At 41.1% G+C, this 24,360-nt stretch overlaps 1 protein-coding gene across 2 annotated transcripts in view; it reads right to left on the minus strand.

Annotated features, from left to right (window-relative positions):
• Nucleotides 1–14,014: 14,014 nt before the first annotated feature.
• The window catches only part of baiap3 (BAI1 associated protein 3), a 32,776-nt gene continuing 22,430 nt past the window's right edge, over nt 14,015–24,360 (minus strand). The window contains exons 11-34 of one of the 2 annotated variants that reach the window (XM_046416177.1): nt 24,107–24,212; nt 23,825–23,932; nt 23,636–23,728; nt 23,152–23,255; nt 22,944–23,061; nt 22,646–22,770; nt 21,454–21,544; nt 20,949–21,005; nt 20,761–20,858; nt 20,563–20,614; nt 20,302–20,453; nt 20,024–20,147; nt 19,544–19,684; nt 19,280–19,375; nt 18,794–19,009; nt 18,512–18,580; nt 18,339–18,418; nt 17,534–17,642; nt 16,265–16,336; nt 16,088–16,171; nt 15,743–15,863; nt 15,538–15,661; nt 15,253–15,458; nt 14,015–15,066 (exon numbers count right to left, since the gene is read on the minus strand). In XM_046416177.1, the coding sequence (XP_046272133.1) occupies nt 14,963–15,066; nt 15,253–15,458; nt 15,538–15,661; nt 15,743–15,863; nt 16,088–16,171; nt 16,265–16,336; nt 17,534–17,642; nt 18,339–18,418; nt 18,512–18,580; nt 18,794–19,009; nt 19,280–19,375; nt 19,544–19,684; nt 20,024–20,147; nt 20,302–20,453; nt 20,563–20,614; nt 20,761–20,858; nt 20,949–21,005; nt 21,454–21,544; nt 22,646–22,770; nt 22,944–23,061; nt 23,152–23,255; nt 23,636–23,728; nt 23,825–23,932; nt 24,107–24,212 (2,650 nt within the window). In that variant the 3' untranslated portion in view covers nt 14,015–14,962. Of the gene's footprint in view, nt 15,459–15,537; nt 15,662–15,742; nt 15,864–16,087; nt 16,172–16,264; nt 16,337–17,533; nt 17,643–18,338; nt 18,419–18,511; nt 18,581–18,793; nt 19,010–19,279; nt 19,376–19,543; nt 19,685–20,023; nt 20,148–20,301; nt 20,454–20,562; nt 20,615–20,760; nt 20,859–20,948; nt 21,006–21,453; nt 21,545–22,645; nt 22,771–22,943; nt 23,062–23,151; nt 23,256–23,635; nt 23,729–23,824; nt 23,933–24,106; nt 24,213–24,360 lie in introns of both variants that reach the window. The other variant, XM_046416176.1, reaches the window with a different exon arrangement.

Raw genomic sequence — 24,360 nt, forward strand, 5'->3', positions numbered from 1 at the left:
TCAGTTTGCTTGTGCTTCTGGGGTTTGGCTGATGGATTAAATTGTCATAAAAAGCATTTCCATCCCATTAATATCTGATGTCATTATGCTGGCATTTGTTTTTTCCAGAATTGGGCCTACCATAAATAATACTTCATTATGTCTAATAGCTTGTTTACAGGTTTTGGCTTGGTGCAGAGTTTGATGTATGGCTCTTTAAACTGTGTATATGACACTGTAATTTCACCACTTCACCACATGGACAGAGATTTATAACACTGATTAGTTTATAAATAGACTGTGATGCAAATACTCAATACATTTGCCAGTGGTTGTTTTACTTTCTGCAAACAAAGTGTAAGTGATACTTTTGCCTATTTAACCTCAGGGGAGGTATAATTTTTGCCGTATATTACAAAGATCTTGATGTCTTTTTTTTCCTCTCATTTGCATTAGTGCTTTTAAAAAAGTCCAAATGTACCTGTCGAAAGCACCCAATTCCAACAATGCAGTTTTCTATTTACTGAGTTCACATTTGTCATGGGTCTTGACTGAAAGTAAAATATCACACACTGTCGTGATTCTGTCAGTCATTTGAAGCAGACAGACACAGATAGAGCAGCTACAGATTTCCTCATCGGTTGTCCATGTTTGGAAAAACTGATGTTTCTTTAGGGTCTTATATGCAATTGAAATAGTTCCTTGTCAAGCCAAGTTATGTCTCTCCTCTGGTCCGCTCCGTGTGTGTGTATGTGTGTGTGTGTGTGAGTGGAGGGCTAACCCTGAGCTACACCCACGGTGGAGAGGAGAGAAACATGGCCTGACAGTAGCCTAACTGACAAAATGCAGTGCAGTCCTGCTCACATTGAGCTGAGTGTCTGAGAGCACATAAATTAGGTAAATAACATAAATCATGAATCTAGTTTCTTTGAGGGGAAATAGGCCTAATACAGAATATTATAATTATGATTATTATTATGAGTTTTTGGGGTGCTCAGATGAAATTTAAGCGTGATTTTTCCGCAATCAACTGAATATAAGACGCATAACTTTTTTCTTGAAATCATTGTTTGTTTTATCAGTTGACATTAATTACATCAATCATAATGTTGTGAGGAGATATAAGGTGACATTTAGCTATGATGGTTGTTTGTTACAATCACCAGGGACCACAGTCTTTTATGGCAAATATGTTTGTAGTATGAAGGTCAAGTCTTAAATAAAAAAATACACTGATATTCCACTGTACAAAGGTTTTTTGGAAAGCCCATTTGTGAATAAATACAAGACATTCATATTTGAGAAGTTAAATCCAGATATAACTCGAAGTAACCCCAGACATTGTCATCTGCCTACCGACATCTGCTTCTGTTGACAAACATGAATGATGGAAAAGAGAAGTTTGGGATGCATAGAAATATACAGATAGATGAAAAGACAGATGGACAGCATGATTTTAGAGCAGGGTTTCTGCCATGAAGCCATCACTCCTCACTGCAAAAGTATCAGCGCATTCTGGGGAATGCTGCAGGATTTGGCTGTTGTGTAACAACTAGGGGGGTTGGGGTGGGGGTGAATGCACTTGATCTGATAACATGCAGTCAGCCTGCTCATGCACTGATTATCTGTGTGGTATTCTCCATAGAAACTTTGGGTGGCCCCTTCTTTACAGGGGCAAAGTGGAAACTAAAGGTTGTGAAAGTTTACCTTTAAGATGAATCTTTGTGTGTTTCTGTTGAGAAAATATTAAATTAAAAATATATCAAAGGGTTTACCTCAGGTAGAGTCAAGCCAGTTTCAGTCAGTATTATCAGTGTTTACATAGCTCAGTATCACAAGTTACAAATGGGCTTCAATCTCTATGATAACCTCCATCCCTCCATTCAAATAAGGAAATAAACAAACTTTAGATTTGGAATATGAATCCGGGGTGACGTTGAGCAGCTTCCAAACAGAGCTTGAGCCCTCCACCATGGAAAGAGGACTGATACATACACACAAGAGCATAATTCAGGCTTTTAAATACAGTTAGTTAGAAATCCCTTTGGACCACGAGCCTGATTTCTCACATCTCCCTCTCTCTGTCTCTTTCTGGAGCCATCTGGACTCCATGCTGCTGTTTTTGTCAGATTTCTCACATTCTGAAAAAACTGTCAAAGGCATAATTTCAATGAATGTCTGCCAAAGTCAAGATGTGTACATGACAGATTGCTCTGTTGCCATGAGTTGAGTATGCCATGTTGTTTGTGGAGGCCAGTCAGGAGTATAGGATGAGTCAGTGCTGGTGTTGCCAAATAGCAGGCATCTGGATTGAGTTTCACCCGAGTGGGGCTGAGTCCTCAGCAGATGGTCCTCGCCAAACAAGCAACACAACTCTGATTGGAACCAGAGGGGTGGTCCTTGCACTTACGTGCGCTCATTTCATGCATGCTTGTCAAAAGGCCAGTTTTAATAACATGTACCTCAGGAACAAGAGTGCTTCCATGCTGTTATTTGATCGGGGCATGGAAAAGCTCATTGTAGCGTAAATGCAAGTGATGATTGATCTTCCAGTGCTTCGTTCTGTTTCTGTTACCTTCAAGTAGAAATGACAAGCGCTTAACTGTCTTTTTTTAATTAATTTCATTGTGGACAGCATTTTACCCGAGAACAGACCCAACTAATGTGTTTGCATGCTAGCAAAAGAAATCTGGGACAGATGGTACTGTGTAAACACTTCAATTGAGCCAGCTTTGCAGTAAAACATCTTCATCAAGCTAGCCAGTGAGAACAAACAAGTACAAGGTGACACAAGAGTGAGATGTCACCTCCTTGCAAGCTGGCACATAAACTCACAACATTCCCTTCTTTTCATCCAGGCTGAGTGTACCCTCGAATTACCAAGCATTAGCTCCTGGATCTCTTGCAAAGAGAGGTGGTGGTGGTGGTGTTGGTGGAGGGGTGCACTGAGCTACTGTTCTGCTGGAATACAGGATGGCAGGTCCTTTTGAAAAGCTCACCACATGATGTCCGCATGGCACAAAAATACACTGCAGCGTCAACCCACAATGGCCACAGAGTTTACTAGCTGTGTGGGAGCTGATGAGAGCAGACTGCGAGTGTTGGCAGCTGCCATGGTGGTCCCTAAGACTCAACGACGACATCCGTCAGGCTTTGAACAAACTAAAGAGGCTGAATGTGGGATTTGGGCTAAAGTCTGGTTAGGTGTAGAGGACTGAGTATGCTGAGGGCTGTACGGTTTGCCTTGCTGTAAACTGTCACCTTCAATTTGTTTGCCTTGCCATGCAGTGGCATCTTTGTTCTTCTGTCAAAGGCAAGATCTGCCACCACAGAGACGCTCACAACTCCTGAATGGGACTATTTTATTTCTTAAGATGCTACCATATATTCAAGTGGCTGAGTGGTCATATATGTTTATTTGAGCATGTGTATATATACAAAGATGGCTTTGCTAAAGGACTACATTTGTCTTCAATTTGCCTTGGGGCCATGTAGGATCATTTATTTCAAAGAATTATACAAACGAGTTAGTGGCCATTACAATCTAAAATAAACAAGAAACATAAAAATGTGGGTTAGTCTATGCTAGAATATACTGTATATACTAGACTATGTTCATATACAATAGTCTGCTGCAGGCTTTTTGTCTAAAAGCTCAGCAATGTGTAAACAGGTTGTTAGCGGTTGGATACAGAGACTCATTTGTCACCTGCTCTGATAATGTGTCATGTTCATTTCTAAAAGGGTAAATGAGCTCCCAGAGTTAATGTCAGATCACAGGCGACAGTGAAACAAAACATGGGACAGCTGAGCCGGTTGCGAAACATTGTGTGCTTGGACAGAATGGTCGGATAACATTTTAACAGCTGCTCCTGTCCTGAAAAAACACAACTTGAAAGTGCCAACACCCCATCACTGAACCCCCCCGCCCCCATTTCCAGTGTGCATTGTACACAACACTGCCGATGTAGGCTTACTGCTGCAGGGGGGGTGGGTGGTGGTAGTTGGTCAGACAGAGGCTTTGTCAGAGAAAGCTGATGTGACTGAGGAGAAGGTCTGAGGGCATGAGAGAGAGAGGCCGACATTATACACTGCTACTAGTTCCTGCATACTGTACCCACAGGCCTCGTGACCACAGAGGCTCTCTTTAGGTTTCTGTTTCTCACCCTTATTCCCTTTTGGGAGGATTCCTTTGGATCTTTCCCACAGCCTCCATGTGAGGGTCTAGTGAGGAGAAAGACAGAGAGCGTTATATACAGCTGTACCTCCCACCCGCTGAACTCTGACTGTGCAGACTATTAATGAACTGCCACAAAAATGAACTTTGCTTAGTTTACTGATATTTACATCCAATGCCCCATATCCAATTAACGCATGGAATGAAATGTGGCTTGATGTCTTTCATGTGAACTGACTGGAAATCTTCCAAGGACACTGAATAGTTGGCAGTGAAAAGCAAGAAGACTCCATACAACACCCGTGTAGAAGCCAATACAAAAGCATGGAAGGAGCAAGAGAGGAAGTGCATTGTGTTGCAGTCTGCTTCCGAGGCCAAAGTTTCCTGTATGAACGATAACATCAGTTTCCAAAGGTGCTGTGGCAGTCAAGTATTAAATGTGTTTCTCATCCAACAAAGTTTGGGAAGTGTGAAAAGTCTGCTGACCTTAGAATGAACTGGAAGATTTTATCTGCGGCAACTGGCCACATTCTCCCTCTTTCACCATTGGTGGCTATGGATACCGTCGTCTTTGTTAGTTAGCGGCCATCAAAGACTTCAAAGAGAACTGGGAACACTTTGGCTTTGCCACTGACCACTTGACCCTCGGACGCCCTGCTTGTGAACTGCTGTAATAGGAAATGAACTAAAGATTACTCCAACCACAATCAGTCAGGGTTTTAAAAAAGCGCTTCACACAAGAGGATATTAGCCTTTGCAGCACACAGAGAGAATACATGGGCCTTTCAGAGATAAACGCTAGGGTGGTGGTCCTTCAGATTCAATTATTACTGACTTTGGGTGGCATGGCTACTACTTTGAAGAATTCAGACAGAGGCTCTGTTATTTCTTGCCTTTGAAAAGGTCAGCGGTGACAAGGAATAAATAACAATAGGACTAAACAGCTCTGGTCAAAATGTCATCTTTAATGTCACCCCAGTCACAATGGGGAGCGTGCTTTGATTAGAGGTGGGCACAAGTCTTTACCCTCTTCTACAGTTTTCACCTTTTGAAACCCTCAGTTGCAGTTTGAGTATTTCTTTTAGGCAGAAAAGAAAGTTTTATTACATCCATCAAAGCAGTCAACATCTCCCGGAAACCAAGGTTTACATTTACTTGTGTATTGCTAGTAAAAGTAAAACTGTGTTGCAATGTATGACTAATGCGATTAAAAGAAATATAGACACGGTGCTGGAGGAACATTATTCCGTTTGAACGGTTTTATCAAGGCCAGATTACTGGCATGATCCCTAAATACAGTTTTCCTTAAAGACTGCCATTTTGCGTCTTGCTGTGCCAAAGCAAACAGTGTGCATAAAAGTACAGGAATAAGACACAGCAGATTTAGTAATACTCAAATTTTATAGTGTTGAAATAGTCACTGCTCTTTATTTTTAATAAAGTACACTGACTAGGCTCAAGAAAGTCCTCATGATGAGATGAATTCTTTCATCCATTTACAAATTTAAATCATCCTTTCTATATAGTTTAATAAATGCATTTGAACGTGATATCATAATCACTTATATTCCAATGAAAAAGCATTTTCGGTTACTTGCAGTAGCATATTCCAGTGAAAATTCTTACACTTAAGCACATTCTCATGCTAACCTCTTTTTTTAATCTCACACTTTCACAAAATGTTATTAACAGGTTTACAACTCTGACTTGCGCCAACTGTTGCCTGATCGACATTCAATTTTAGTGTTTGCTTGAATAAATCTGCTGCCCCAGAAGCCAGTCTACCAAGTAAAGTAGAAGTTCACACACATAAAACAAACTGTGGAGAGAAAATGAAGTCTGAAGGTGAATGTGTGTTTTGCACAGGCAAAGGAGGATAACAGAAGAGCTGGTGAATCATCCCACTCTGTAATAACCCTATAAACACATGCATACAAAGATCCTTTCCAATGTAGGAACTGAGAACTTGTGTTGTACACCTGACATATTTTTATAAAGACACTACTGTGATCTGTTTGTGAGATCTGAGGGACTACACATTGATAAGGAGGTATATAAGTTGTTTGTGCTGTTGCAGAAATAGCTAGGGATGGATGTGCGTGTTTGGGACTAACCAAGGGAACCACAGTTAGTGTGCTTGTCGAACTGAATGGATAAACAGAGGATTCATGTGGACGTGCCCGGCTGCAATAATGACTTCTTTACAGAAGACCCTGTGAGGACACAGTTCTGTTTTCATTTAAGTCCCAAAATGAACCTAATTCTGAGACATCAAGCTATGGTCTTGGCTAGCCTCCATCATATGCTCTCTTGTCTGTGCTTTTCACGCTCTGTTTTTGTAGAACCCTCCACTCTGCCATGACTCAGCCTTTCATCATCCACCAGCAAGAGAGTATATACCCAAAGAGGGTGTCCAGTGGTCCTGGAGATGACAAAATGATCACTTTGATTTCAGAGGAATCAAAGAAAATTCTCCAGGCCGTTGACAGATATACAGAGTGGAAAGAAATCAGATGGTGTTCATGTGATAACCGCTTGGCTCATCATAAGTCCATAAAACACATACTGTTCTTTATGTACTGAGGCACTGCATATTTTTGCTGCACATAACCTACTTTGTGCAACTGTCAGGGCTCTTCACTGTTTAAAGCTGTAGACACCCATAATTGAACAAGAGAATGTACAGAAAGGTGGAGTTCAGGCCAGGAGAAAGACGTTGCAGGTGCACCAGCAGGGGTGGAGCTGAACAGTAAGGGAGCATCTGCTTGATTAAATTGTTCATGAAACTTGCTCCAACTTTCACTCTGTCCAGGGAAAAATGGGCAGAGAATGAGAAAAAAGAACAAAAAGAAAGAAGAACTGTGTTTGATTAGTGAACTGTACTACAACAAACTAGCTAAACTTGAAAATGTGAACCAGCTGTGTTGTGTATGGATATTCTCACTCAGTTGCAATTACTGATTTTCATGGCATTCAGGGGGCCAGCAGAATCAGCAGTTGGCACAATACTGTTGATATTGGGAACATATACTGTAGCAAAAAGACTACTGACTGCACATCAGTTAATGTTGCTCCATTTCCAACTTAAGTTTGCTTTACAGACGGACTAACTACTCCAGCGGTGTGCAGTGGAAGGTGAAGACAGACAAAAGCTTTAGAAAGTAAATTCCCCTTGAACTTACCACCAACGAAGTGCCACAAACACATAAGAGGAAAGTAAAAACAAATGGATGAGTAAACCATGTTGACAAGGATATTTAAGAACTGGCTAACCATGAGCAGACGTGACAAAGTCAAGGCCTCGCTGCATCACGTCATTTCTGTAGCATTTATTTGGACTAGTGGGTCTGTCCACACCTAAATGTTAAATCCAATATTTATTGTTTAGCTCAGTCTTTGCTCTCGCCCTAATTGTCTGAGGGGAATATCAGAAACATCTGGCTGTTTCATTGCTAAATACTTTGCTATATTCACTAGCTAGCAGTCACTGTCATCTGTCTGCTGTTTGGTGCTGTGCAGACAGTGGTTTACTGAAGCTTTTTTTTTTTTTTGCAGAAAGCACTTAATTCTGCTGAAAATAAGACTGATGAGTATTCAGAGTGAATGAAAGCAGTAATGTTGTGGGCTTGAAAGCCAAACGATGTAAAAGATATCAATATACACACTCAACACACACGATAGTTTTTGGTTTTCTCAGTGCAAGCATCCTTTGGGTATTAGAAGAACTGCATGTGAAGGGTAACCCATAAACGTTTTGTATTGGATTCACCAGTCAGTTCACCTTTCACCCTTTGCCTTTCGGATGGATCATTGATCTTGAGACTTCAATTGTCGTCAGCTCAAAATACTCAACTGTAGCTGTGTTAGGCACAGCACTTTTTAGTGACTGGAGCGAAGGCGTCTTTGTGGTCTTTGGAAATTCTTAATACAACTACACACAGTAATCACTCCTAAGTCATGTACATGTAGATCTAAACTCTAAAATCTTCCGGCCCTTTTCAGCTGTGGTCTGGATTTCCCCTATCATTCCCTTTTTAAATGTAACAGTGCTATAAATTGTGGAGGGAGCCCTCAAGCAGTTACCGGTTTTACAGTGGGATAAACCTATTCAGAGCGTGTCAAAGCCTGTATCCATGTCGATGAGCTAAGATTGAACCACTCACTCAGTCACTGCCTGTACTGAGATCGGTTGACACTGCTCTGTGTGAAGCTGAAGAGATGATTCTGCCATGGGTTCTGCTGAAAGGCTCCGAGAGTCTCCTCTGGCTTCAGCCCAAGCCCTGTTCCAATTGCATTCCTCTGGGGCAAACTGTTCAATGTTATCTCTGCTCACTCTGACAGAGGCCCCTGGAGCCACAAAGGACTTGCTGTGTTGGCCTCTCCTCACTCGGGCCTCAACACATTTACTGGAGAGGGGAGGCAGACTTCAGAAGTGCCTAATTATGCTGATGCCACAGCACAGGATGCACCTGCAGACAACAGGTGTTTATGTACTTATGTCTGCACGTAGCCTTACTTTATTTTTAACATCCCAGGACTTGGCTGGAGCAGACATTTATTATGTGGTACATCTGAAATAATCACATTTCACTTGATACTCATAAGGAGATATTTTCTGGTGAAGTATATCAATAGTATTCCTTCCCTCCATTCCTTGAACTTCTCTTAAGTAACATGACGCATGCAAGCAAGCACATGTAGGTATACAAAAATACTGTACACATGATAGCCTGGTTAGGTTGAATTTATGATCTCCCCAGGCAGATGCATATGTATCAGGGGCAGTGTTATGACTAGACCTGTGGCGTCAGCCTTCAAAGGAAAGACGCGCAGTGCCACGTCAGGGTATTTGCAGGTGTGTAATCAAAAATCTTGGGGAAAAAAAAGTGCAGGGAGTGTGTGTGTGGGGGTTCCAGGTTGAGCTGCTGCACTGGGAGGGGACAGACTCTGCGGCGTAACATTTCTGTGGTGAGGATTAGGGTTGTTTGAAGGGAGATAAGACACTGCGGGATCACAGCGCTGTTAAATGTATCTGCCAGAGCCAGCACAGGAACAGCAGCAATGCAGAGACTCTGCCAACATTCCTGGGGATCAACACCTGCTGAAGACTCCCACCTCTCTCCCCTGCTGCTTAAACTTAAAAAGTATCTGATAAGGGAAGCTCACTCACCACAGTGTAGAACTTTAGTACTTCCTGTACTGTTCCTGTTTCAGCTTTAAATTGAGGCATTTCAAGCAGCTTTCTTATAGCTGATTGGAGAATTATTCAGAGCACCATGACAGCCCTACTGGTGTGACAGGAAACACAACCTGGCCATTTGAAGGCTCCAAAGAACTTCTAAAATCAGAGACCTCTCAGTGGAGAAATATGATGTCCATGAGCCTGAGTCTAACTGGTTATATGGTCTTGATTTGCTGCCCTGCACCGCCATGACAGCAGCAGTACTCTGCAATGCATCTGAGGACTTCATGACTGCCAGCATGACTCAAGCTCATTAAAGTATTTGTAAAATGATGAGGACATCTAGTGGTTAAAATCAGAAATCCCCAAATCTTTCTGTCTCTTGATTTTTCTATCTTGTATCTTTGTATCCATTTTTTTTGCAGCTTGTATTTATGACGCAGATTGGACCAGAGGGAACCAGTGGGAGTGTTATTAACTTGTGTGGAGCTTCCAGCTGCACACAGACATTAAAGTAGCTGAGAGCTGTCAGGTGCAGCCATGTATGTAGTGAGTGCCTTCACTGACGAGAGGGCATGATGACTGCATTAGATGACAAGGTCTTCTCCACACCTGAGCCAGCACCCAACTTAATACCCCTCAGTCAACACTGGGTGTCTAATTTAAAAGGTATCGACTAGTGTTCAGTAGAGTACAAGCTCTCACGGACACTCACGCCCTCCAGCTATGAGAAATCCTTGTCTAATTTACTATCATAGCAGTTCTTTGTGGAACATGAAAATGACTGTGTTGTGGTGAGTTCTCTGTCCCCCTGATTTCATCACTGGACACAATAAAAACTCCTGTTTCTCAGTGTTTGCATGTGGTCTTTCTCTGGAGTGGCTTTGACATGACAGGATATGTTTGATCTTCAGATAGCTGCTGCAGAGGGGATGTAATATATCAAAGGTCGAGGACAGTGCTGAGGGGAGGAACATGGGAGATTGGTCGGGCGGATGGGAAGATGAAATGTAGACAACCAGGTCAGTGTCAGCCGGTGGCATTTCTTTACACTAAACATACCTGCTAGAAGTAGCAGAAGCCTAGAAACAACAGGCGCTTGGACGGTTCTATTTAAATGCTTTGTACTCATGTCAGTGAAGGTACTGAGTTCAAATTTCAATACAATCTTTATTCAAGGTCATACACATCTCCAAAAGATATAATCCAATGAACAGCAACACAGGCATTTACAATTCAAGGACAAATAATTCACTTTTACAATAACAAATTGAAGATGTTTTGCCTCTTGAATATATGTTTCACCAGTTGTTGCCTGTAGATTTGGACTGCAAATCCTCAATTCAACAATATTTCTGTTAGTACCTTAAATAAAATAGTCAGTACTGAAGGTCATGAAATTGTGATGATAATCTGTTAATTCACAGTCTGTTATCATTTTCTATGTTTCCAAAGTGCATATTGAGGCCTTTAAACTTAGCCTTTTTTTGATTTTTTATTATGGCCTTCTTTTATGGGATGCACTTTGTAGTAAATCAATACTGTGATACTACCAATGACTTCACTGAACATTTGAAGACTAAAATACCTTCTTTGAACTGGAACATCACCAGAATAAATCAATTTGCACAACTACAAATACTGACCAGACTGCCAGTATAAGGGTAACGTATGTGTCTACAACACTGTGACTGAACAAAGACAACTGGATTAAATGAGAAAACACACAAGCATCTGGAAGAAGGTTGTTTTTCATTTAAAACAGCTTCTGTTAAATTGTATTTAATGTTTTTTATTTTAAATATATTAGATTTATTTTACTATATAATGGTTCTCAGACCATGAGGCTGAATTTTCGTGTAAACATCTGGCCAAAATACAAAGATTCAAACTAATGCAGAGAAAAGATAAACCTGCCACACTGAAAACTAAGAATATTTTAGCCAATAGTCAACAATTAATATATCATACTGAAGTTCAAATATCTTTGTTTCTGGCAACCTAGAGTGTATTGTTGACAAAAAGAGATGGCAAGTGGTAATTATACTAAGTTCAGTAATGATGCACTCAAACATAAATTCTACCTACATTATTTTAAAAACAAACATAAAAACATAAAGGCAAGTGCTGTTCAGGTGGACTGAAAGGATTCCTCGCTCCCATAAAGTAAGGCAGTCTTCTTGAACACCTGAACAATCCCTGTAATGCAACACACTCCCCAGGCATAGATATGTTTTCTTTTTTTTTTGTTTGTTTGTTTTTTTGTCTTTTTTTGTGTGCTTCATCCTCACGACTCCACAGGGTAACGACAAAGCACTACACAAGCAGCTACTGTTAAGTTACATCACTATCAAAATGCTGTCGGTGTGAACATTTTGGTGCTAAGTTCTCCGCACTTGCTACAGTGTTTCCCAGTGTTTCTATGATCTGTTACTAATTTGTGCTCCTGTTGTCTTTTCATGAAGGTGTCCCTCTACAATAAAAGTGCCATATTTAAACTGGAAACAACAATTAACAACTCCAAAAGGCCTGATTTTTTTAAATGTGGAAATGCAACATTATGAGGTACTTTTTTTTTTTGTTGGGTGCTTTAGTGCAGAAGAGTTGACTTTACCAGCAATTTTTCCAAATTCCTAGAAAGGCCACATCTTTTTGTATGTTTACCAGCTGTAAACTTTACTGCTACACTGGTGGCAGTAAAGGCCAGTTTCCACAACAGGAAAGGGCTCAGAAAAAAAAAGCTTCCTTTTTCTTTAGTACCTTTTCATGTATTCCGCTACATTATCAGATGTTTGTGACTAGTTTCAGCTTTCTTGAGAGCCTTCAGTGCTGCTCTTATGAAGGTGACACAAGTGACTGATATTAACCTCATTAGTGAGAGCTGAGTGCACTCTCACAGCTGACTGAAATTAAGCTCGTTAGTCCTTCCAGAATAGTTTAAACACATTTAGACAGAAACCCTGTCCAGGAAACCGATCCTTTAAAGCTACAATCTTAACTTGCTAAGTCAACACTAGAGTAAAATCAAGGTTATGTCAATATTAAGCTTTTACCAGAATTTGTGCTCTTTTGAGTTGTTATTAATGTTTCTGTTGCATAACAATTTCATATTCTTCACATGATGGTAGCTGAATTCCAGGATGTAGTCTAATACATCTCTGTAGTTAAGATTCTAACCTCTCAGTTATAGACAAGACACAGCTTTGGAGGACTGACAAGACCTGGTGTTGAATTGTGACCATCAGAGCTGTTGCAGAATATGAGGTCTAGGAATCACTCCTTATGAATAATTATGCCAATGCACAGGTTCATTATGCTTTTCTTGTCTCTTTACTCAAACTTTGATCCTTGTTGAAAGAGCCTGCATCAATTTAAAGTCAGGATAACAAACTCTGTGTTGTGTTTCCAGAACCTTCTGAACGCCACATGAGCTCATTAATTGCAGTTAGCTGGGTTTCTCCTTGTAACTGTTTTTGAAGCTGTACCATCTGGACACACTGGATCATCTTTGGGGATGTCGTTTTCTCCCTTTCAATTATCAGACATCAGGGTCTCCTGGTGTTTTCCCATAACCATGACAGGGTGAGTGGTTCTGAATATAGCCTTTGCTCCCCATGGAGGAGAAGCAAGGTACAAAAGTGACTCATCATTTTTCAAATGAAGCATCAATCTGAGTTCTGTGAATGACCAAAAGGTAAAAAAATAAATGTTTGGTAATAAATAAATAATTGTTTAGGTACTTGTTTGGGTGGTGAATAGCAGTAATTTAAGTAAAATTAATAATGAAAGGGTAAGCAGTCTTATGAGTTTGGATAGCAACTTTTAAATGAATAAAATGTGGAATGTGTGCTTATTCACTCTTTAACAGAATTTACGCTGTACAAAAACTAAAGGGTAAAAGTGACACATTTAATGGGGGTTTAATTGTGGGACTATTTTTTGGCTGGACTCAGTCATGTCTGGGTCATTGGCAAGCTCCTAAAATGTCATTTTCCGGTGGCACTTGTGGTTTACCTTAAAAAACAGCAGGATTAGCATGATTATCAAATGACCAGATCGTGTAAGAATCTATCTTGCCAGGCATCAAGTTATTTGCTTACGGCCAAACCATGTCAGCGTAAGCAGTACTGGCCGCTGTGGATGTGGTTTAGGTGTGATCACAGCAAGAAGCGGCTGCTTGCTGGAAAAGCAACAATTGCAGTGCCTTCAGAGGTTAGCAACAGTTATCATCACAACTGGAGTGTATTTCCTCAATCAGAGAAGAGCAAAGAACAGCACTAACTGCTTTTTTGATGTAAAAGACTCTCCAGACTGGCTTCGTCATCTGCTTCATTGACGTGATTGGTTGAAATTATCCTGTGATAGATGATGGTAGACAGATGGCTCATCCAATTACTCATCCAAGTATTTTTTGAAAGCTCCAACCCTTTTCAAAATCTTCCAGGGACAACTTCTCACATCTACATTTACGTAGTAAATGGCAAATGGCAAAGATGGCAAATCATAGCTAAAATGTTTTAGTATATGTCTGTACTGCACATTTTTGTATGATAATTTCATAATAATTTGTGGCGCCCTCCCAATGTCATGAGGTGGCCAGACAGACTGACTGATTCAAATTAATTTAAGGAGTACAAATTTAGTTATTTCCTCATCAGTTCTCTAAATAAATAAATATGTTCACCGTTTAACACAATTTCCTCTTTTACGTATGACATATGATGAATTTGTTTCTATCATTGTGCTGAATTTGAACAACTTGAAATTAGGGTACAAAACTGTCTGCAGAGATGTTGATTCTGTGGTGCCAGAAAGCAACAAGGAACTGAGTTAAAATAATTGGTCTGTGAGGTTTCTGGCCTCTTCAATAACCCATAATGGGCATTGTGAAGAGCAATCTGAAAAGTCCAATGAACCTGAGCAGTGGCGAGCGCCTCAGGGGAGTGTTAGGCTGCTGCCCTGTCCCTGCTGCTGATCTGTCTGACTGGCCTTAAAACACCAAGTCTGAGAAAGGGCAATTCCCCTGAGCTGTGTCTCCAGGATTTCCTTCATGACATTTGTATTCATAACTGTTTGTTAGTACGCCACTGTATGATCAGGAAAGGTCAAGGTGGGTTCAAGCTTTCACATCCTAAATAGGCTTTCATGCAATTTATCTCCACAACATCCACAGAGAAAGTTCTCTGTGATACTCCCCTGCAACTAATGAGCATGTCTGAGGTATAGAATAAGACTTTGATTGAATACTATTGGATATGTAAGCTACTTCCACAAAATAGTTCTAAAATGTTAAATCTATCATATCAAAGATCATACAACAAAGATAACAATTACCTCATTACAAAAAATATAGACTAGTAACATTTAGGATCAACTATCCATTAAATTCTAAAATATGGTTTAACTGAGACAGCATAGGGTTGCACAGTGACAGGATGTTCATCACCCAGTTAGAAAACAGCAATAAGCTTCACTGTTTCTTTTTTCTCTTTTGATTTTGGTATAGTTACTGAATAAACAATAACATTGGAAAAAATTCAAATATTGTAAACATTGTACCAGTACAAAAGCACATGTCGCAAGACAGGGTCAGAAAACACCAAAACAGGCAGCGCTTACAGCTTTTACTCCTCCTCCATTGACTTCTCGATCTCTTTCAGCCTGCGGACAAACTCCTGAGCCTCCCTGTCTCCGATGCGAGCGTCCAGCATCCTCATGATTGGCTTCTCTGGAGGGAAGAGCAAACAGATGAGAGTAATTCCTACACCTGACACAAATATCTCGAGATTGAGTGGCTTTTCATGCTGTATTGGAGACGTAATTGGAATCCTGGACATACACCCTCTGGCCTCCTGGGAAGCCAATACTATGTGTGTAAAATGAAAAACTGGATAGAGCCTCAAGCTATACGTACCGCTAGGTTTACTACGTGAGAGGTGGAGAATGACGGGCTGGACGCTCTTGCCGGCTGGCGAGGCGTTCGGTCTGCCTGGCCAGCAGAAGTCGCTGAGAGGAGCCACAGCTTCCCCGGCAAAGTCGTTGGTTGAAAGCCAGTCATAGTCCATAACAGTGAAGGTCAAACAGGCAAACCTATGTCTGTACTGTTCAGGACTAACATGGCTGAAAGACAAAAGAACCAAAGAAATCAGCCTGAGACTGTGCACAAATTAGAAAAGGAAAAGGGGGAAATGGTACTCACAAATAAAAGAGTTCGTCAAATACAGGGTGAAGTGTCTTAAGTTTTACTTGAGTGCGTTGACTCTTGGCCATCGGGAAGAGGTGGTGAGGACAAAGCTCTACTATGACAAATGGGTCACTCAGACCTGAGGAAGACCAGGAAAAGTGAGTGAAAACTTACATTTAAAGAAGAACCTGAAGTTTTTTTCTGACTGGTGCACTTTTACCGTTGGCATCCAGTGCAATGATATCTGCAGCATGCAGAATCTCCACCGTCAGTCTCTGCTCTGGCGCATCATAGTAGCACTTCACACTGATGCGACCGTAACGGGTATGTTTGAGTGTTTTCTGGAACATTTAACACAGTTTTTATCACCAACAATTAATCAGCATACAAAGGTGCAATGGCATTGTGACATATTCAGCATACTCGGCATCTTGTTTTAAGAGTCCAGAGGAAGGCGAGTTTTAAATCAGAGGTAAAACAACAGAAGACAGAGGCTGTTCAGTCGATACATGTCTGTCCACTTCAGGGCTAAATTAAATTGTCAGCCTGTTAAGTTGAAACACACCTGGTGGGAAATCTTCTCCAGATAGTACTGTTCAATCAGCTCAAAGGAGGAACATTTATTCAGCCTGAGCTCCTCATCCAGGACCTACAGCAGCAGGAGTACGGTCAGAAAGGACAGAAGGATAAAGGACACCTTAAGAGGACATAAATCCTAAAAAAGAATAGCAGGAAGTCCTACCTTGTATTCTCCACTCTTCATGTCTTCTAGGGAAAGACCTTCTCCCTTAGCATGGAAGAACTGCAACAGGGTCTAAAGCAGTCAAGTGGAAAGGAAAAAAAGGAACTATACATACATAATAATATATATGATATGTGTAACTTGTTTTTTTTCAGTCCAGTTTGTTGGTTTGTCTGTTTGTCAGCAGGACTAGGGAAAAACTACTTGGACGATTTTGGTACACACACTTGGTGTAGCAGGAAGCACCCATTAGATTTTGGGGGTAGATCCGAATCACCACACACAAATGATTTTTCACTTTAACAGAGTGAGTGCGATTAGACTGACCCCTCCCACCCGACTAGAGGAATCGGGGGGAGGTTGAGTGAGGTACACAGTGAATGAAGAGAGGTAGCAGCGTTGGTGACAACAAAGCAGTAAATCAGAAATAAAATGTTATTCTCTCATTGTGTCACAGCGGTTATGTTCTAAGGCACAAATAAACACAGACACCCCTCTGGAAGGAAGGAAGGAAGGAAGGTGCTGCATGGCTCGATTTAGATGAACAAACAGACAGATCTGCAGCTTATTATATATCCACGACATAAACAGAGCAGAGCAGAGAGACCAATGTAACCTGTTGACAACATGACTACAACCCACTATCTAGAGGCTAATGCCCAGACGCTTCCCCAGCACAGTAAAATAATAATAAAAAGAAAACACAGGCACATGCAGCAGCATATTTGGACATAATTCTAATGGTTTTCAATATATACAGATATATAGTTGTTGCGCATCGTGGAAGAGTGAACTACTGGCCTTGGTGGAGGGCGTGTGCTCTCTGAGTGCCCTTTTGGTTTTGATAGAATTAAGTCTCAGCACAGTAGAGAGATGTGTTGTTCATACAATAAGCATGAAACCTCAGGATAAACAGGATATCTGTCTGTCAAACTCAGCCCATGATGTTTCACGCAAATCTGTCACATTCCTGCCAGCTCTTTCAATTGGAATTAGAATTATACAGTGGCTCCCATATTGTCATTCATAAGGGAACTAATTTTGCTGCTTAACTATTACTTAGTGACTACATACATATCTAATATATGCTAATGATTGCACGACAGCAAGCATCCTGAGCTAATTAAAGGATGATGGGAACAGTTGGGATAATAATCAGGGCAAATCTTTTTTTATTTTAGCAGACTCTTCCTAGTGGGGAAACTACACCAGACTGGAAATAGCTATAAAAGAGTACATGATACATGATAAACAGTAGTAATCACTGACCTCAACTGTATACTGGAAACGGTTGTAGAACTCCACCTGCACGCCTCTATTTTCTGCGACCGCATCCAGGATCATCCGCAGGAGCAACTCCCACATGCTTTGGAGAACTCTACGAGATGGCAGACACCGCAAGACACTGTTTACCAGCACTTCAAATTACACTCCTGTCTACTTATTTAATTTGATGTGTGTTTTCACAGATAATAAACATATCTGAGAGGTATTGTTATTATTACTGCAAAGCTCAGCAAGCGCAGTATCTTATTTGATGAGCTATCACACTCAGTACTGAAATCTTATTTAGAGAAGAAGAAACAGTGAGTATTGTCATGTAACTTGACTTGTTTGGTATTAATTTTAAGTTGCACTCAAGTCAATTGCAGGTGTGCTGGAATTCATCAAGTCAAACGTATGCAGATGACACCGTGTTTTATATGTATGCAAAAAACAGGCAACAGACTGGACAGAAGCACCATGCTCAATTTTATAGTGGCTCATCAAATCATGCTTCAGTCTTAATGTCAAAACAAACAAACAAACAAACACAAAGTTTTGCTTGCAAGACATGCTGTATATGTACCAGCTTTAAATATTCTTGTATTATGTGCTACATGTGACTTCATGATGTGAATTCTGTCTTGTTTGTTTCTCATTATTGGACTGAATGTTTTCTTGAAATGTTTATCATTAACTGCACAGGCACACCAGATGGAAATGAGCAAAATACATTTTCATTGTCCCTGCCAAACAAGAAAATAAATGAAGAAATATTTATAGTATTGAGAAATGAGGAGAAAGTGATTACCTGATCAGATTCTCCTTCACAAGTTTTTCAGTGAGGATAACCATAGTGTCTTGTAAGTACTTCATAAGAGGGGACACAGCCTGGTCACATCAAAACATATTACATAAGTACTCTGGCTACAACCACCACTGATACAAGAGTGAATATTGTAGAAAACCAATTCTAGGCCTTACGTCATCATTGTTGATGGAGTCCGGAGACAGGCTGATGTGCTGGATGTACCGCCGCAGCTCGGGAAGCATCTGCATAGAGATATTCTCTCATACATGTGCATGCATGGTGCATACAAGAGTGCTCATAAGGATGGTGCATACACAGGTACGAAGGGTGACACAATTTTGCACAAAGTTAGCATACACATTATGGTTCAGTATATTTTTGCCCAATACAAAACACTCAGTGAAACCCTCTGAAGTGCAGCTGATCTGAAGGTATTTCTGCTTTGTGTATGGCACCTTGTCGGTGAGCAACGTGATGAGACGTTTGGCTTCTCTCTGCAGGTCCAGGTCCATGTTAAACAACTGCCCATTGAGGGCCTTGTAAACCTGCTCCTTGCCCTCCACCCCACAGGACTCCTCCATGGCCCGTTCCACACCTTGCCAGTCCAGTTCACGAGGCAGGTGACCCAGGAAAATCCGCACGTGCTCTGTGTTGTTCAGGGCAATGCAGAGCTAGCAGAAAGCAAGGAGGAGCAGAAGAGGAGAAACAGAGGGTGGAGGTGGAGAAACAAAGAAGGAAAAGAAGCAGGGCTACAGAGAAGTGGAGGGATGGGGTGTAAGTGTAAATGATTGACGACGACAACAGGCAACAGCTTTTTTTTTTTTGCAAACATATCTGATCTCCTGCCGAGCCCTTTATGTTGCCTGTGAGAACACTTGGTGACATTTACTTCCCACGTCATTGTGTGCCCTCCCCCAGTTCTGTCTTGCTACAGGCGTTACCTGCACTGTGAAGCTCTTGTGGTCTCGGCCCAGCTGGTTCCTCTCAATCTTGCGTGTTATCATCTCCGAGTAGCACACAGCCTCACTGCAAAAATTCTGCAATACATAAAATATCAGTGCTGTTAATACAGTGAAATTCCCATCATCTTTTTTATTTTGACTCAAATAATAAAATCTTTAATTAATCCCATGTGAGTCTTCTCATATTTTTCTGTGAGCAGGAAGTGTGTATGTGACTGTGCGAACACTATAAGTGAGACTCACGTCTGTCAAACGGGTGATAAATATGAAGGCCCCCGCAGAGTCTGGCCAGGCCAGCTGGAGCCAGATCTCGCGTACCTGGCTGAAGCATGTTGTCACTTCCACGGCTGAGGAGCTGTGTTTGGCCTGCTGCACAGGCTCGAGCTGTTCACAAAACACATAAAAAGTTCAACATGCAGAGTACATAGAGTGTGAATGAAACAGGGCACAATTTTTCAGGACCATGCAGTTTATTTGCTCTTTCTTAGAAGTCCAGTAATCAAGGTAGATCTCCTAGCATGGCATGGGATATCAGCTGGCACCCCACAAAAATGACTCGAATGAAACAAAACTACAGTAGTAGGTTTGTGTGGAGCACTATGGATTATATGCCTTATCTAATCATATTTAAATGCAGTGTAGCTCATAGCTGTATCATCACAGACAAACCTAATTTATTTTTATTGCATTACTCAAAATATTTCTAATGTAGGGGCATCTCACCTTATCTGTTTCCACGGCGTTACGAATTCTGTCACATGATCTATCATGAACAATCTGCAGCCACTTATGAATCGAGGACTTGAACCAGTTATGAAAGCCTGTCAAGGCCAACATTTTAGCATCCCTGTTGAGGAGAACACAGGTGTTTTTTGATTTAAATTCAAAGCTGAATAAAAGGTTGAAGTCTCATATCCTCGCTGGCATTTCAAACAAACAGCCACCAGTCAGAATTTTTTATGCTGCTATGAATTGTCATTAGAGTTGAACTGATAACCAACTTGAGAGGAAGAAACTCCCGGAAGCCTTTGAGGATTTTCAAGGACATGAAGAGCTCAAAGATGGTCTCTCCCATTGTCTGGGTCAGTCTGGAGCTCTCCTGCTCCAGTGTCCCACATACCCGCTCCATCGCTACATTTATGTCGTCAGCTACCTGTAGGACGAAGGAGTTTGACTGTGTTCAAGTACCGGTTTCAAATTCAGCATCAACAAATCTGTACGACTCAGAAAGGACCTTTTATGACTGGTTTATAATGACACACCTGTTTCTCCAGCTGCCTGTATGATATGCTGAGGAAATCTACTTTCACTGTGCTGTGACAACCCACAAACAAAGGATGAAGTGGCATTAGTCCAACAATAAATCATACATTATGCATCAACATTAATAAATTAAACAGTAAACAATAACAATAAACAGTTTCTAAACTGCTGATGAGATGTACTGCATTAATATTCACCTGTAGAACAGCTTGTTGTAGATGTTCTGGGCTCTCTGCACGTCTGCACATACACAATCAACCACTTGAACAAGCTTCTTCAGCTGCTCCTCCAGAGTCTGCATTGGATATCAGGGTGTCAACTCTCACGCCACAGTCAGTAAAATGATTTCTAGAACTATGACTTCAATTATTCAGTATATCCTTACCCCGTCCTCCGGTTTATATCGTGCGATTAAGCTCTCGTACCACTCCGCACTTCCTTTCTGTTGAAACAATTGATATTTTTACACAAAATGTACAAGGAGCTTATAAAATCTGATTTATATCATTTATTTAAACCACCCAATAGAGTATACAAGTAAAGCCGAAAGAATTGGTCCTCTTATGTGAAGATTTGCTGTTATTTGCTGTAAATATGTTTAATAATTTTGAGTGTGTAACAGTGTAACAGTCACAGGAGAACCTACTTCTACACTTCAAGCATACTTCAAGCACATTTTCACGCTCATACTTGCATAATTTGCAGGACTTTTATTTGTACTCCAGCATTACAGTGTGGCATTAGTGTTTTCACTTTAGTAAATCTGAATACTTCCTCCATCATTGCACTTCATAAAAAGCTTCCTGTCCATTAAGCCAATCATCTACAATTCAGCATGAGTGACAGGTTAAAAAACAAAACAAACAAAAAAAAAACTCATTCATTGTTACCTTGACAGCAGTAGTGATGTCCAAATGCAGTTCATTTCGAAGAGGACATACAGTCTTAAACGCCCGCATGTTTTGCATGTAGCCAATCCCCCTGGCATGTGACAGGGAAAATTACAACGAATTTCAATACAAGTTTAATTTCAAGTCACATAATGCTGGTTTCACATCACGACATGTTCTCTGAATCTGATAAGCACAAAAGCTGCAACCTGACTAAATTCTTTTCTCTCTAATTGTATGTGTAGGATCCTGTGGCTTTAACTTTTAGGTGAGTCACGGTGTGTCTGTGAGAGGTGCAGAAAAGATCTCCTCTCAAGGTGATGATCACTGGGCACAGCTGTACCTCTGGCTGGGAAAGCTTCTATTAAAAGAAAACAGTCTCCTCCAAATTAGTGTGACAGCATGATGAATTTCAACAATTAGCTGATTTTAATGGCTGGTATTTACATGGAACAGACTCCCGCATTTCAGTGCTCTAACTTACTTCCTTCGTGTGATGGTAACTCAAAACCAAGACCAAAAGATGGTGCTTTCACCATCACTTTGGAAACTTTGGATGGTTTCCCATGAATTTTTGGTTAAACTTTCCACTTAACCAACTCACTGGATAATGACAATGTGCTGAAAAATTAATGCCTGGATTTTCATGAACTTCCCTGGTGGATATTCATGTCTTCCAAAACGATGAATGCTTATGATTTGGTGATTTCTTCTCAACGCTCAAAGTTCCACATGCACACAAGCAATATTAAAATATTCAGACGTTAAAAAGATCATCCTTTCATTTTTTCCATAGCTGTTGGGCCCTCAGACCAGTGTGTATGACAGGATCTGCTCTCTGATTGTATTGCTGGAATGACTGCATAATATCATAGAGGCAATACTGTTATGTAAGGTAAAAATGTGTACAGGATATTGTTGCTTATGACCACAATATGCTGCCGCAAATATTATCTACGTTTCGGGTTTTACTCAACAAAATTTGTGGTCAGGAACAAATGTTTAGTACTTTTTATTGGAATGAGTAATGAGCAATGATTAAGATATTTCTGTTCGAGTTAGGACCCCTGCGCCTTCCACAGATTGACTGGTCGATGTCTCTCTGTGTCTGTGGGGGCGAGAGGCTGAGCGTGCTCCTGGTATGGCAGCACAGGCGAGTGCGTGATGCGATGTGATGGCGGTGTGACTTTACCTCAGCATGAGTTCGTAGCGTGTAATGGCAGCGGCGCTGGTACAGGGGAAAACCTGACGCATGTTCTTCATCAGACACAGGCAGTGCTCTGTGTACAGCCTGAAGCTGTCTGACAGCTGCCTCTCCTGGACACAGGAAGGGCCCGCAGTTATAGCTTCAAGTACGCTTGACTGTGAGACATTTTTGGCTGAACCAAAAATCTTGATGAATGTCAGTGAGGAGCTGAGCTAATGAGGTGGCTGTTACCAGGTGATGAAAGGCTTTTATCCTACTGACAGGCCAATGGCGGAGAACCTACCAGGTCGCCCCTCACAGCGACAGGGTCCCACTCTGCATCGATGGTCCTCAGGAGGCGCAGCAGCAGGGAGTAGCACACCCTCTGGGTTCGATGGTGGCTGCTGTAGCACTGCCAGCGACTGTTAATAAACAAAAACAAGCACCTTTTACCTGCCAGCCAAAGCTTTCATGTTTGATTTGATCAATTTTATTCCTCCATTAATACTCACATAATGGCCTGTTGGAGAGGTGAGAGATCAGTTTGCACAGCATGGTGAGTCAGTATAGTCCAAGCTGAAGGGCAAACCTGCCCGCTCCAGTTGTAGGGCTCTCTCTGCAATCACATGTGCTGGATTACCATTTCATTTCAACCGTATTTCGACAAGCGATAGGAAATGTACTCATCAACAATTTTGTGTTAAAATTAGCAGCCAGACTGAAATCTATGAAATAAAATGTCTTCCATCCAGCAATTTACTGTTTTGTTTTTGAGAAGTAACTCAGCTTCAGTTCTCATACACACACAAAATGTATTTGTTAGGACAAAGCCTAATCAATTTAAAATCAAATCCAGTGGTCCCCAGAGGTTTGTCCCAGCAGACAAGAAATTAATCAACTAAGGTTATTATTATTATTGAAGCTCTGCACTTCTACTACTAAAGAGCTTTAAAATCACAAATTACTGCTTTGGGTACATATCTAGAAGAAACTCACCTTAACTTGAGTGTGCTCATATTCCACAATCTGACTGAGCAGTTTCTTGTGAATCGTGACATTTGAGTCTTTCTTTGACAAAACTGTGTCTCTCTGAAAGAAAAAAAAAAAAGAGTATTAAGAGTTGTAGTTCTTAAGAAGAAGAAGAGGAGTATTCTGTATATTGACTTACTGGTATACTGCACAGACCTGGCTGGTGAAGAGCTTCAGTATCAGGTGACATTCTCCCTGAACTTTAGACGTACTTGATCGAGGCTCCAGCTTGAACCAGGTGTCATAGCCGACAACTGGGATCTCCTGCAAGAAGGAAACCGGCCAGATTAACGACGCTGACATACTTCGAGGGAAATCCTTCACATTGTATCCTGTGGGGGGAATCTATTTGTGGCCGTCTTTGATTTTTCACCACGGCTCGACACCTCTGACTAGTGAGGCTTTTGTGTTTTGAACTCATACACTTTGAGCACTCACATTCAGAGGGATGTTGATGCAGCCGAGGAAGTCGTCGGCGTTCTCCTCAGAGCCTGACGATGCAGATCCGTTGGCACGCACTGACTTTGCTATCTGCTTAAAATACCTGGGAAGGAAAAGTAGAGGAAAAATGAGTCTTGGTTTGTCACAGGTTGAATTCCTGTTTAATTATAGCCTAACAGCTCTAATCTACCGGCTTTCATTTTCAGGCATTTAGCTAATGCTTTTATCCACTGTGACTTACAATTAGAGCA

Source organism: Scatophagus argus, chromosome 16 (genome assembly GCF_020382885.2).
Source record: "Scatophagus argus isolate fScaArg1 chromosome 16, fScaArg1.pri, whole genome shotgun sequence".
NCBI lineage: Eukaryota > Metazoa > Chordata > Actinopteri > Scatophagidae > Scatophagus > Scatophagus argus.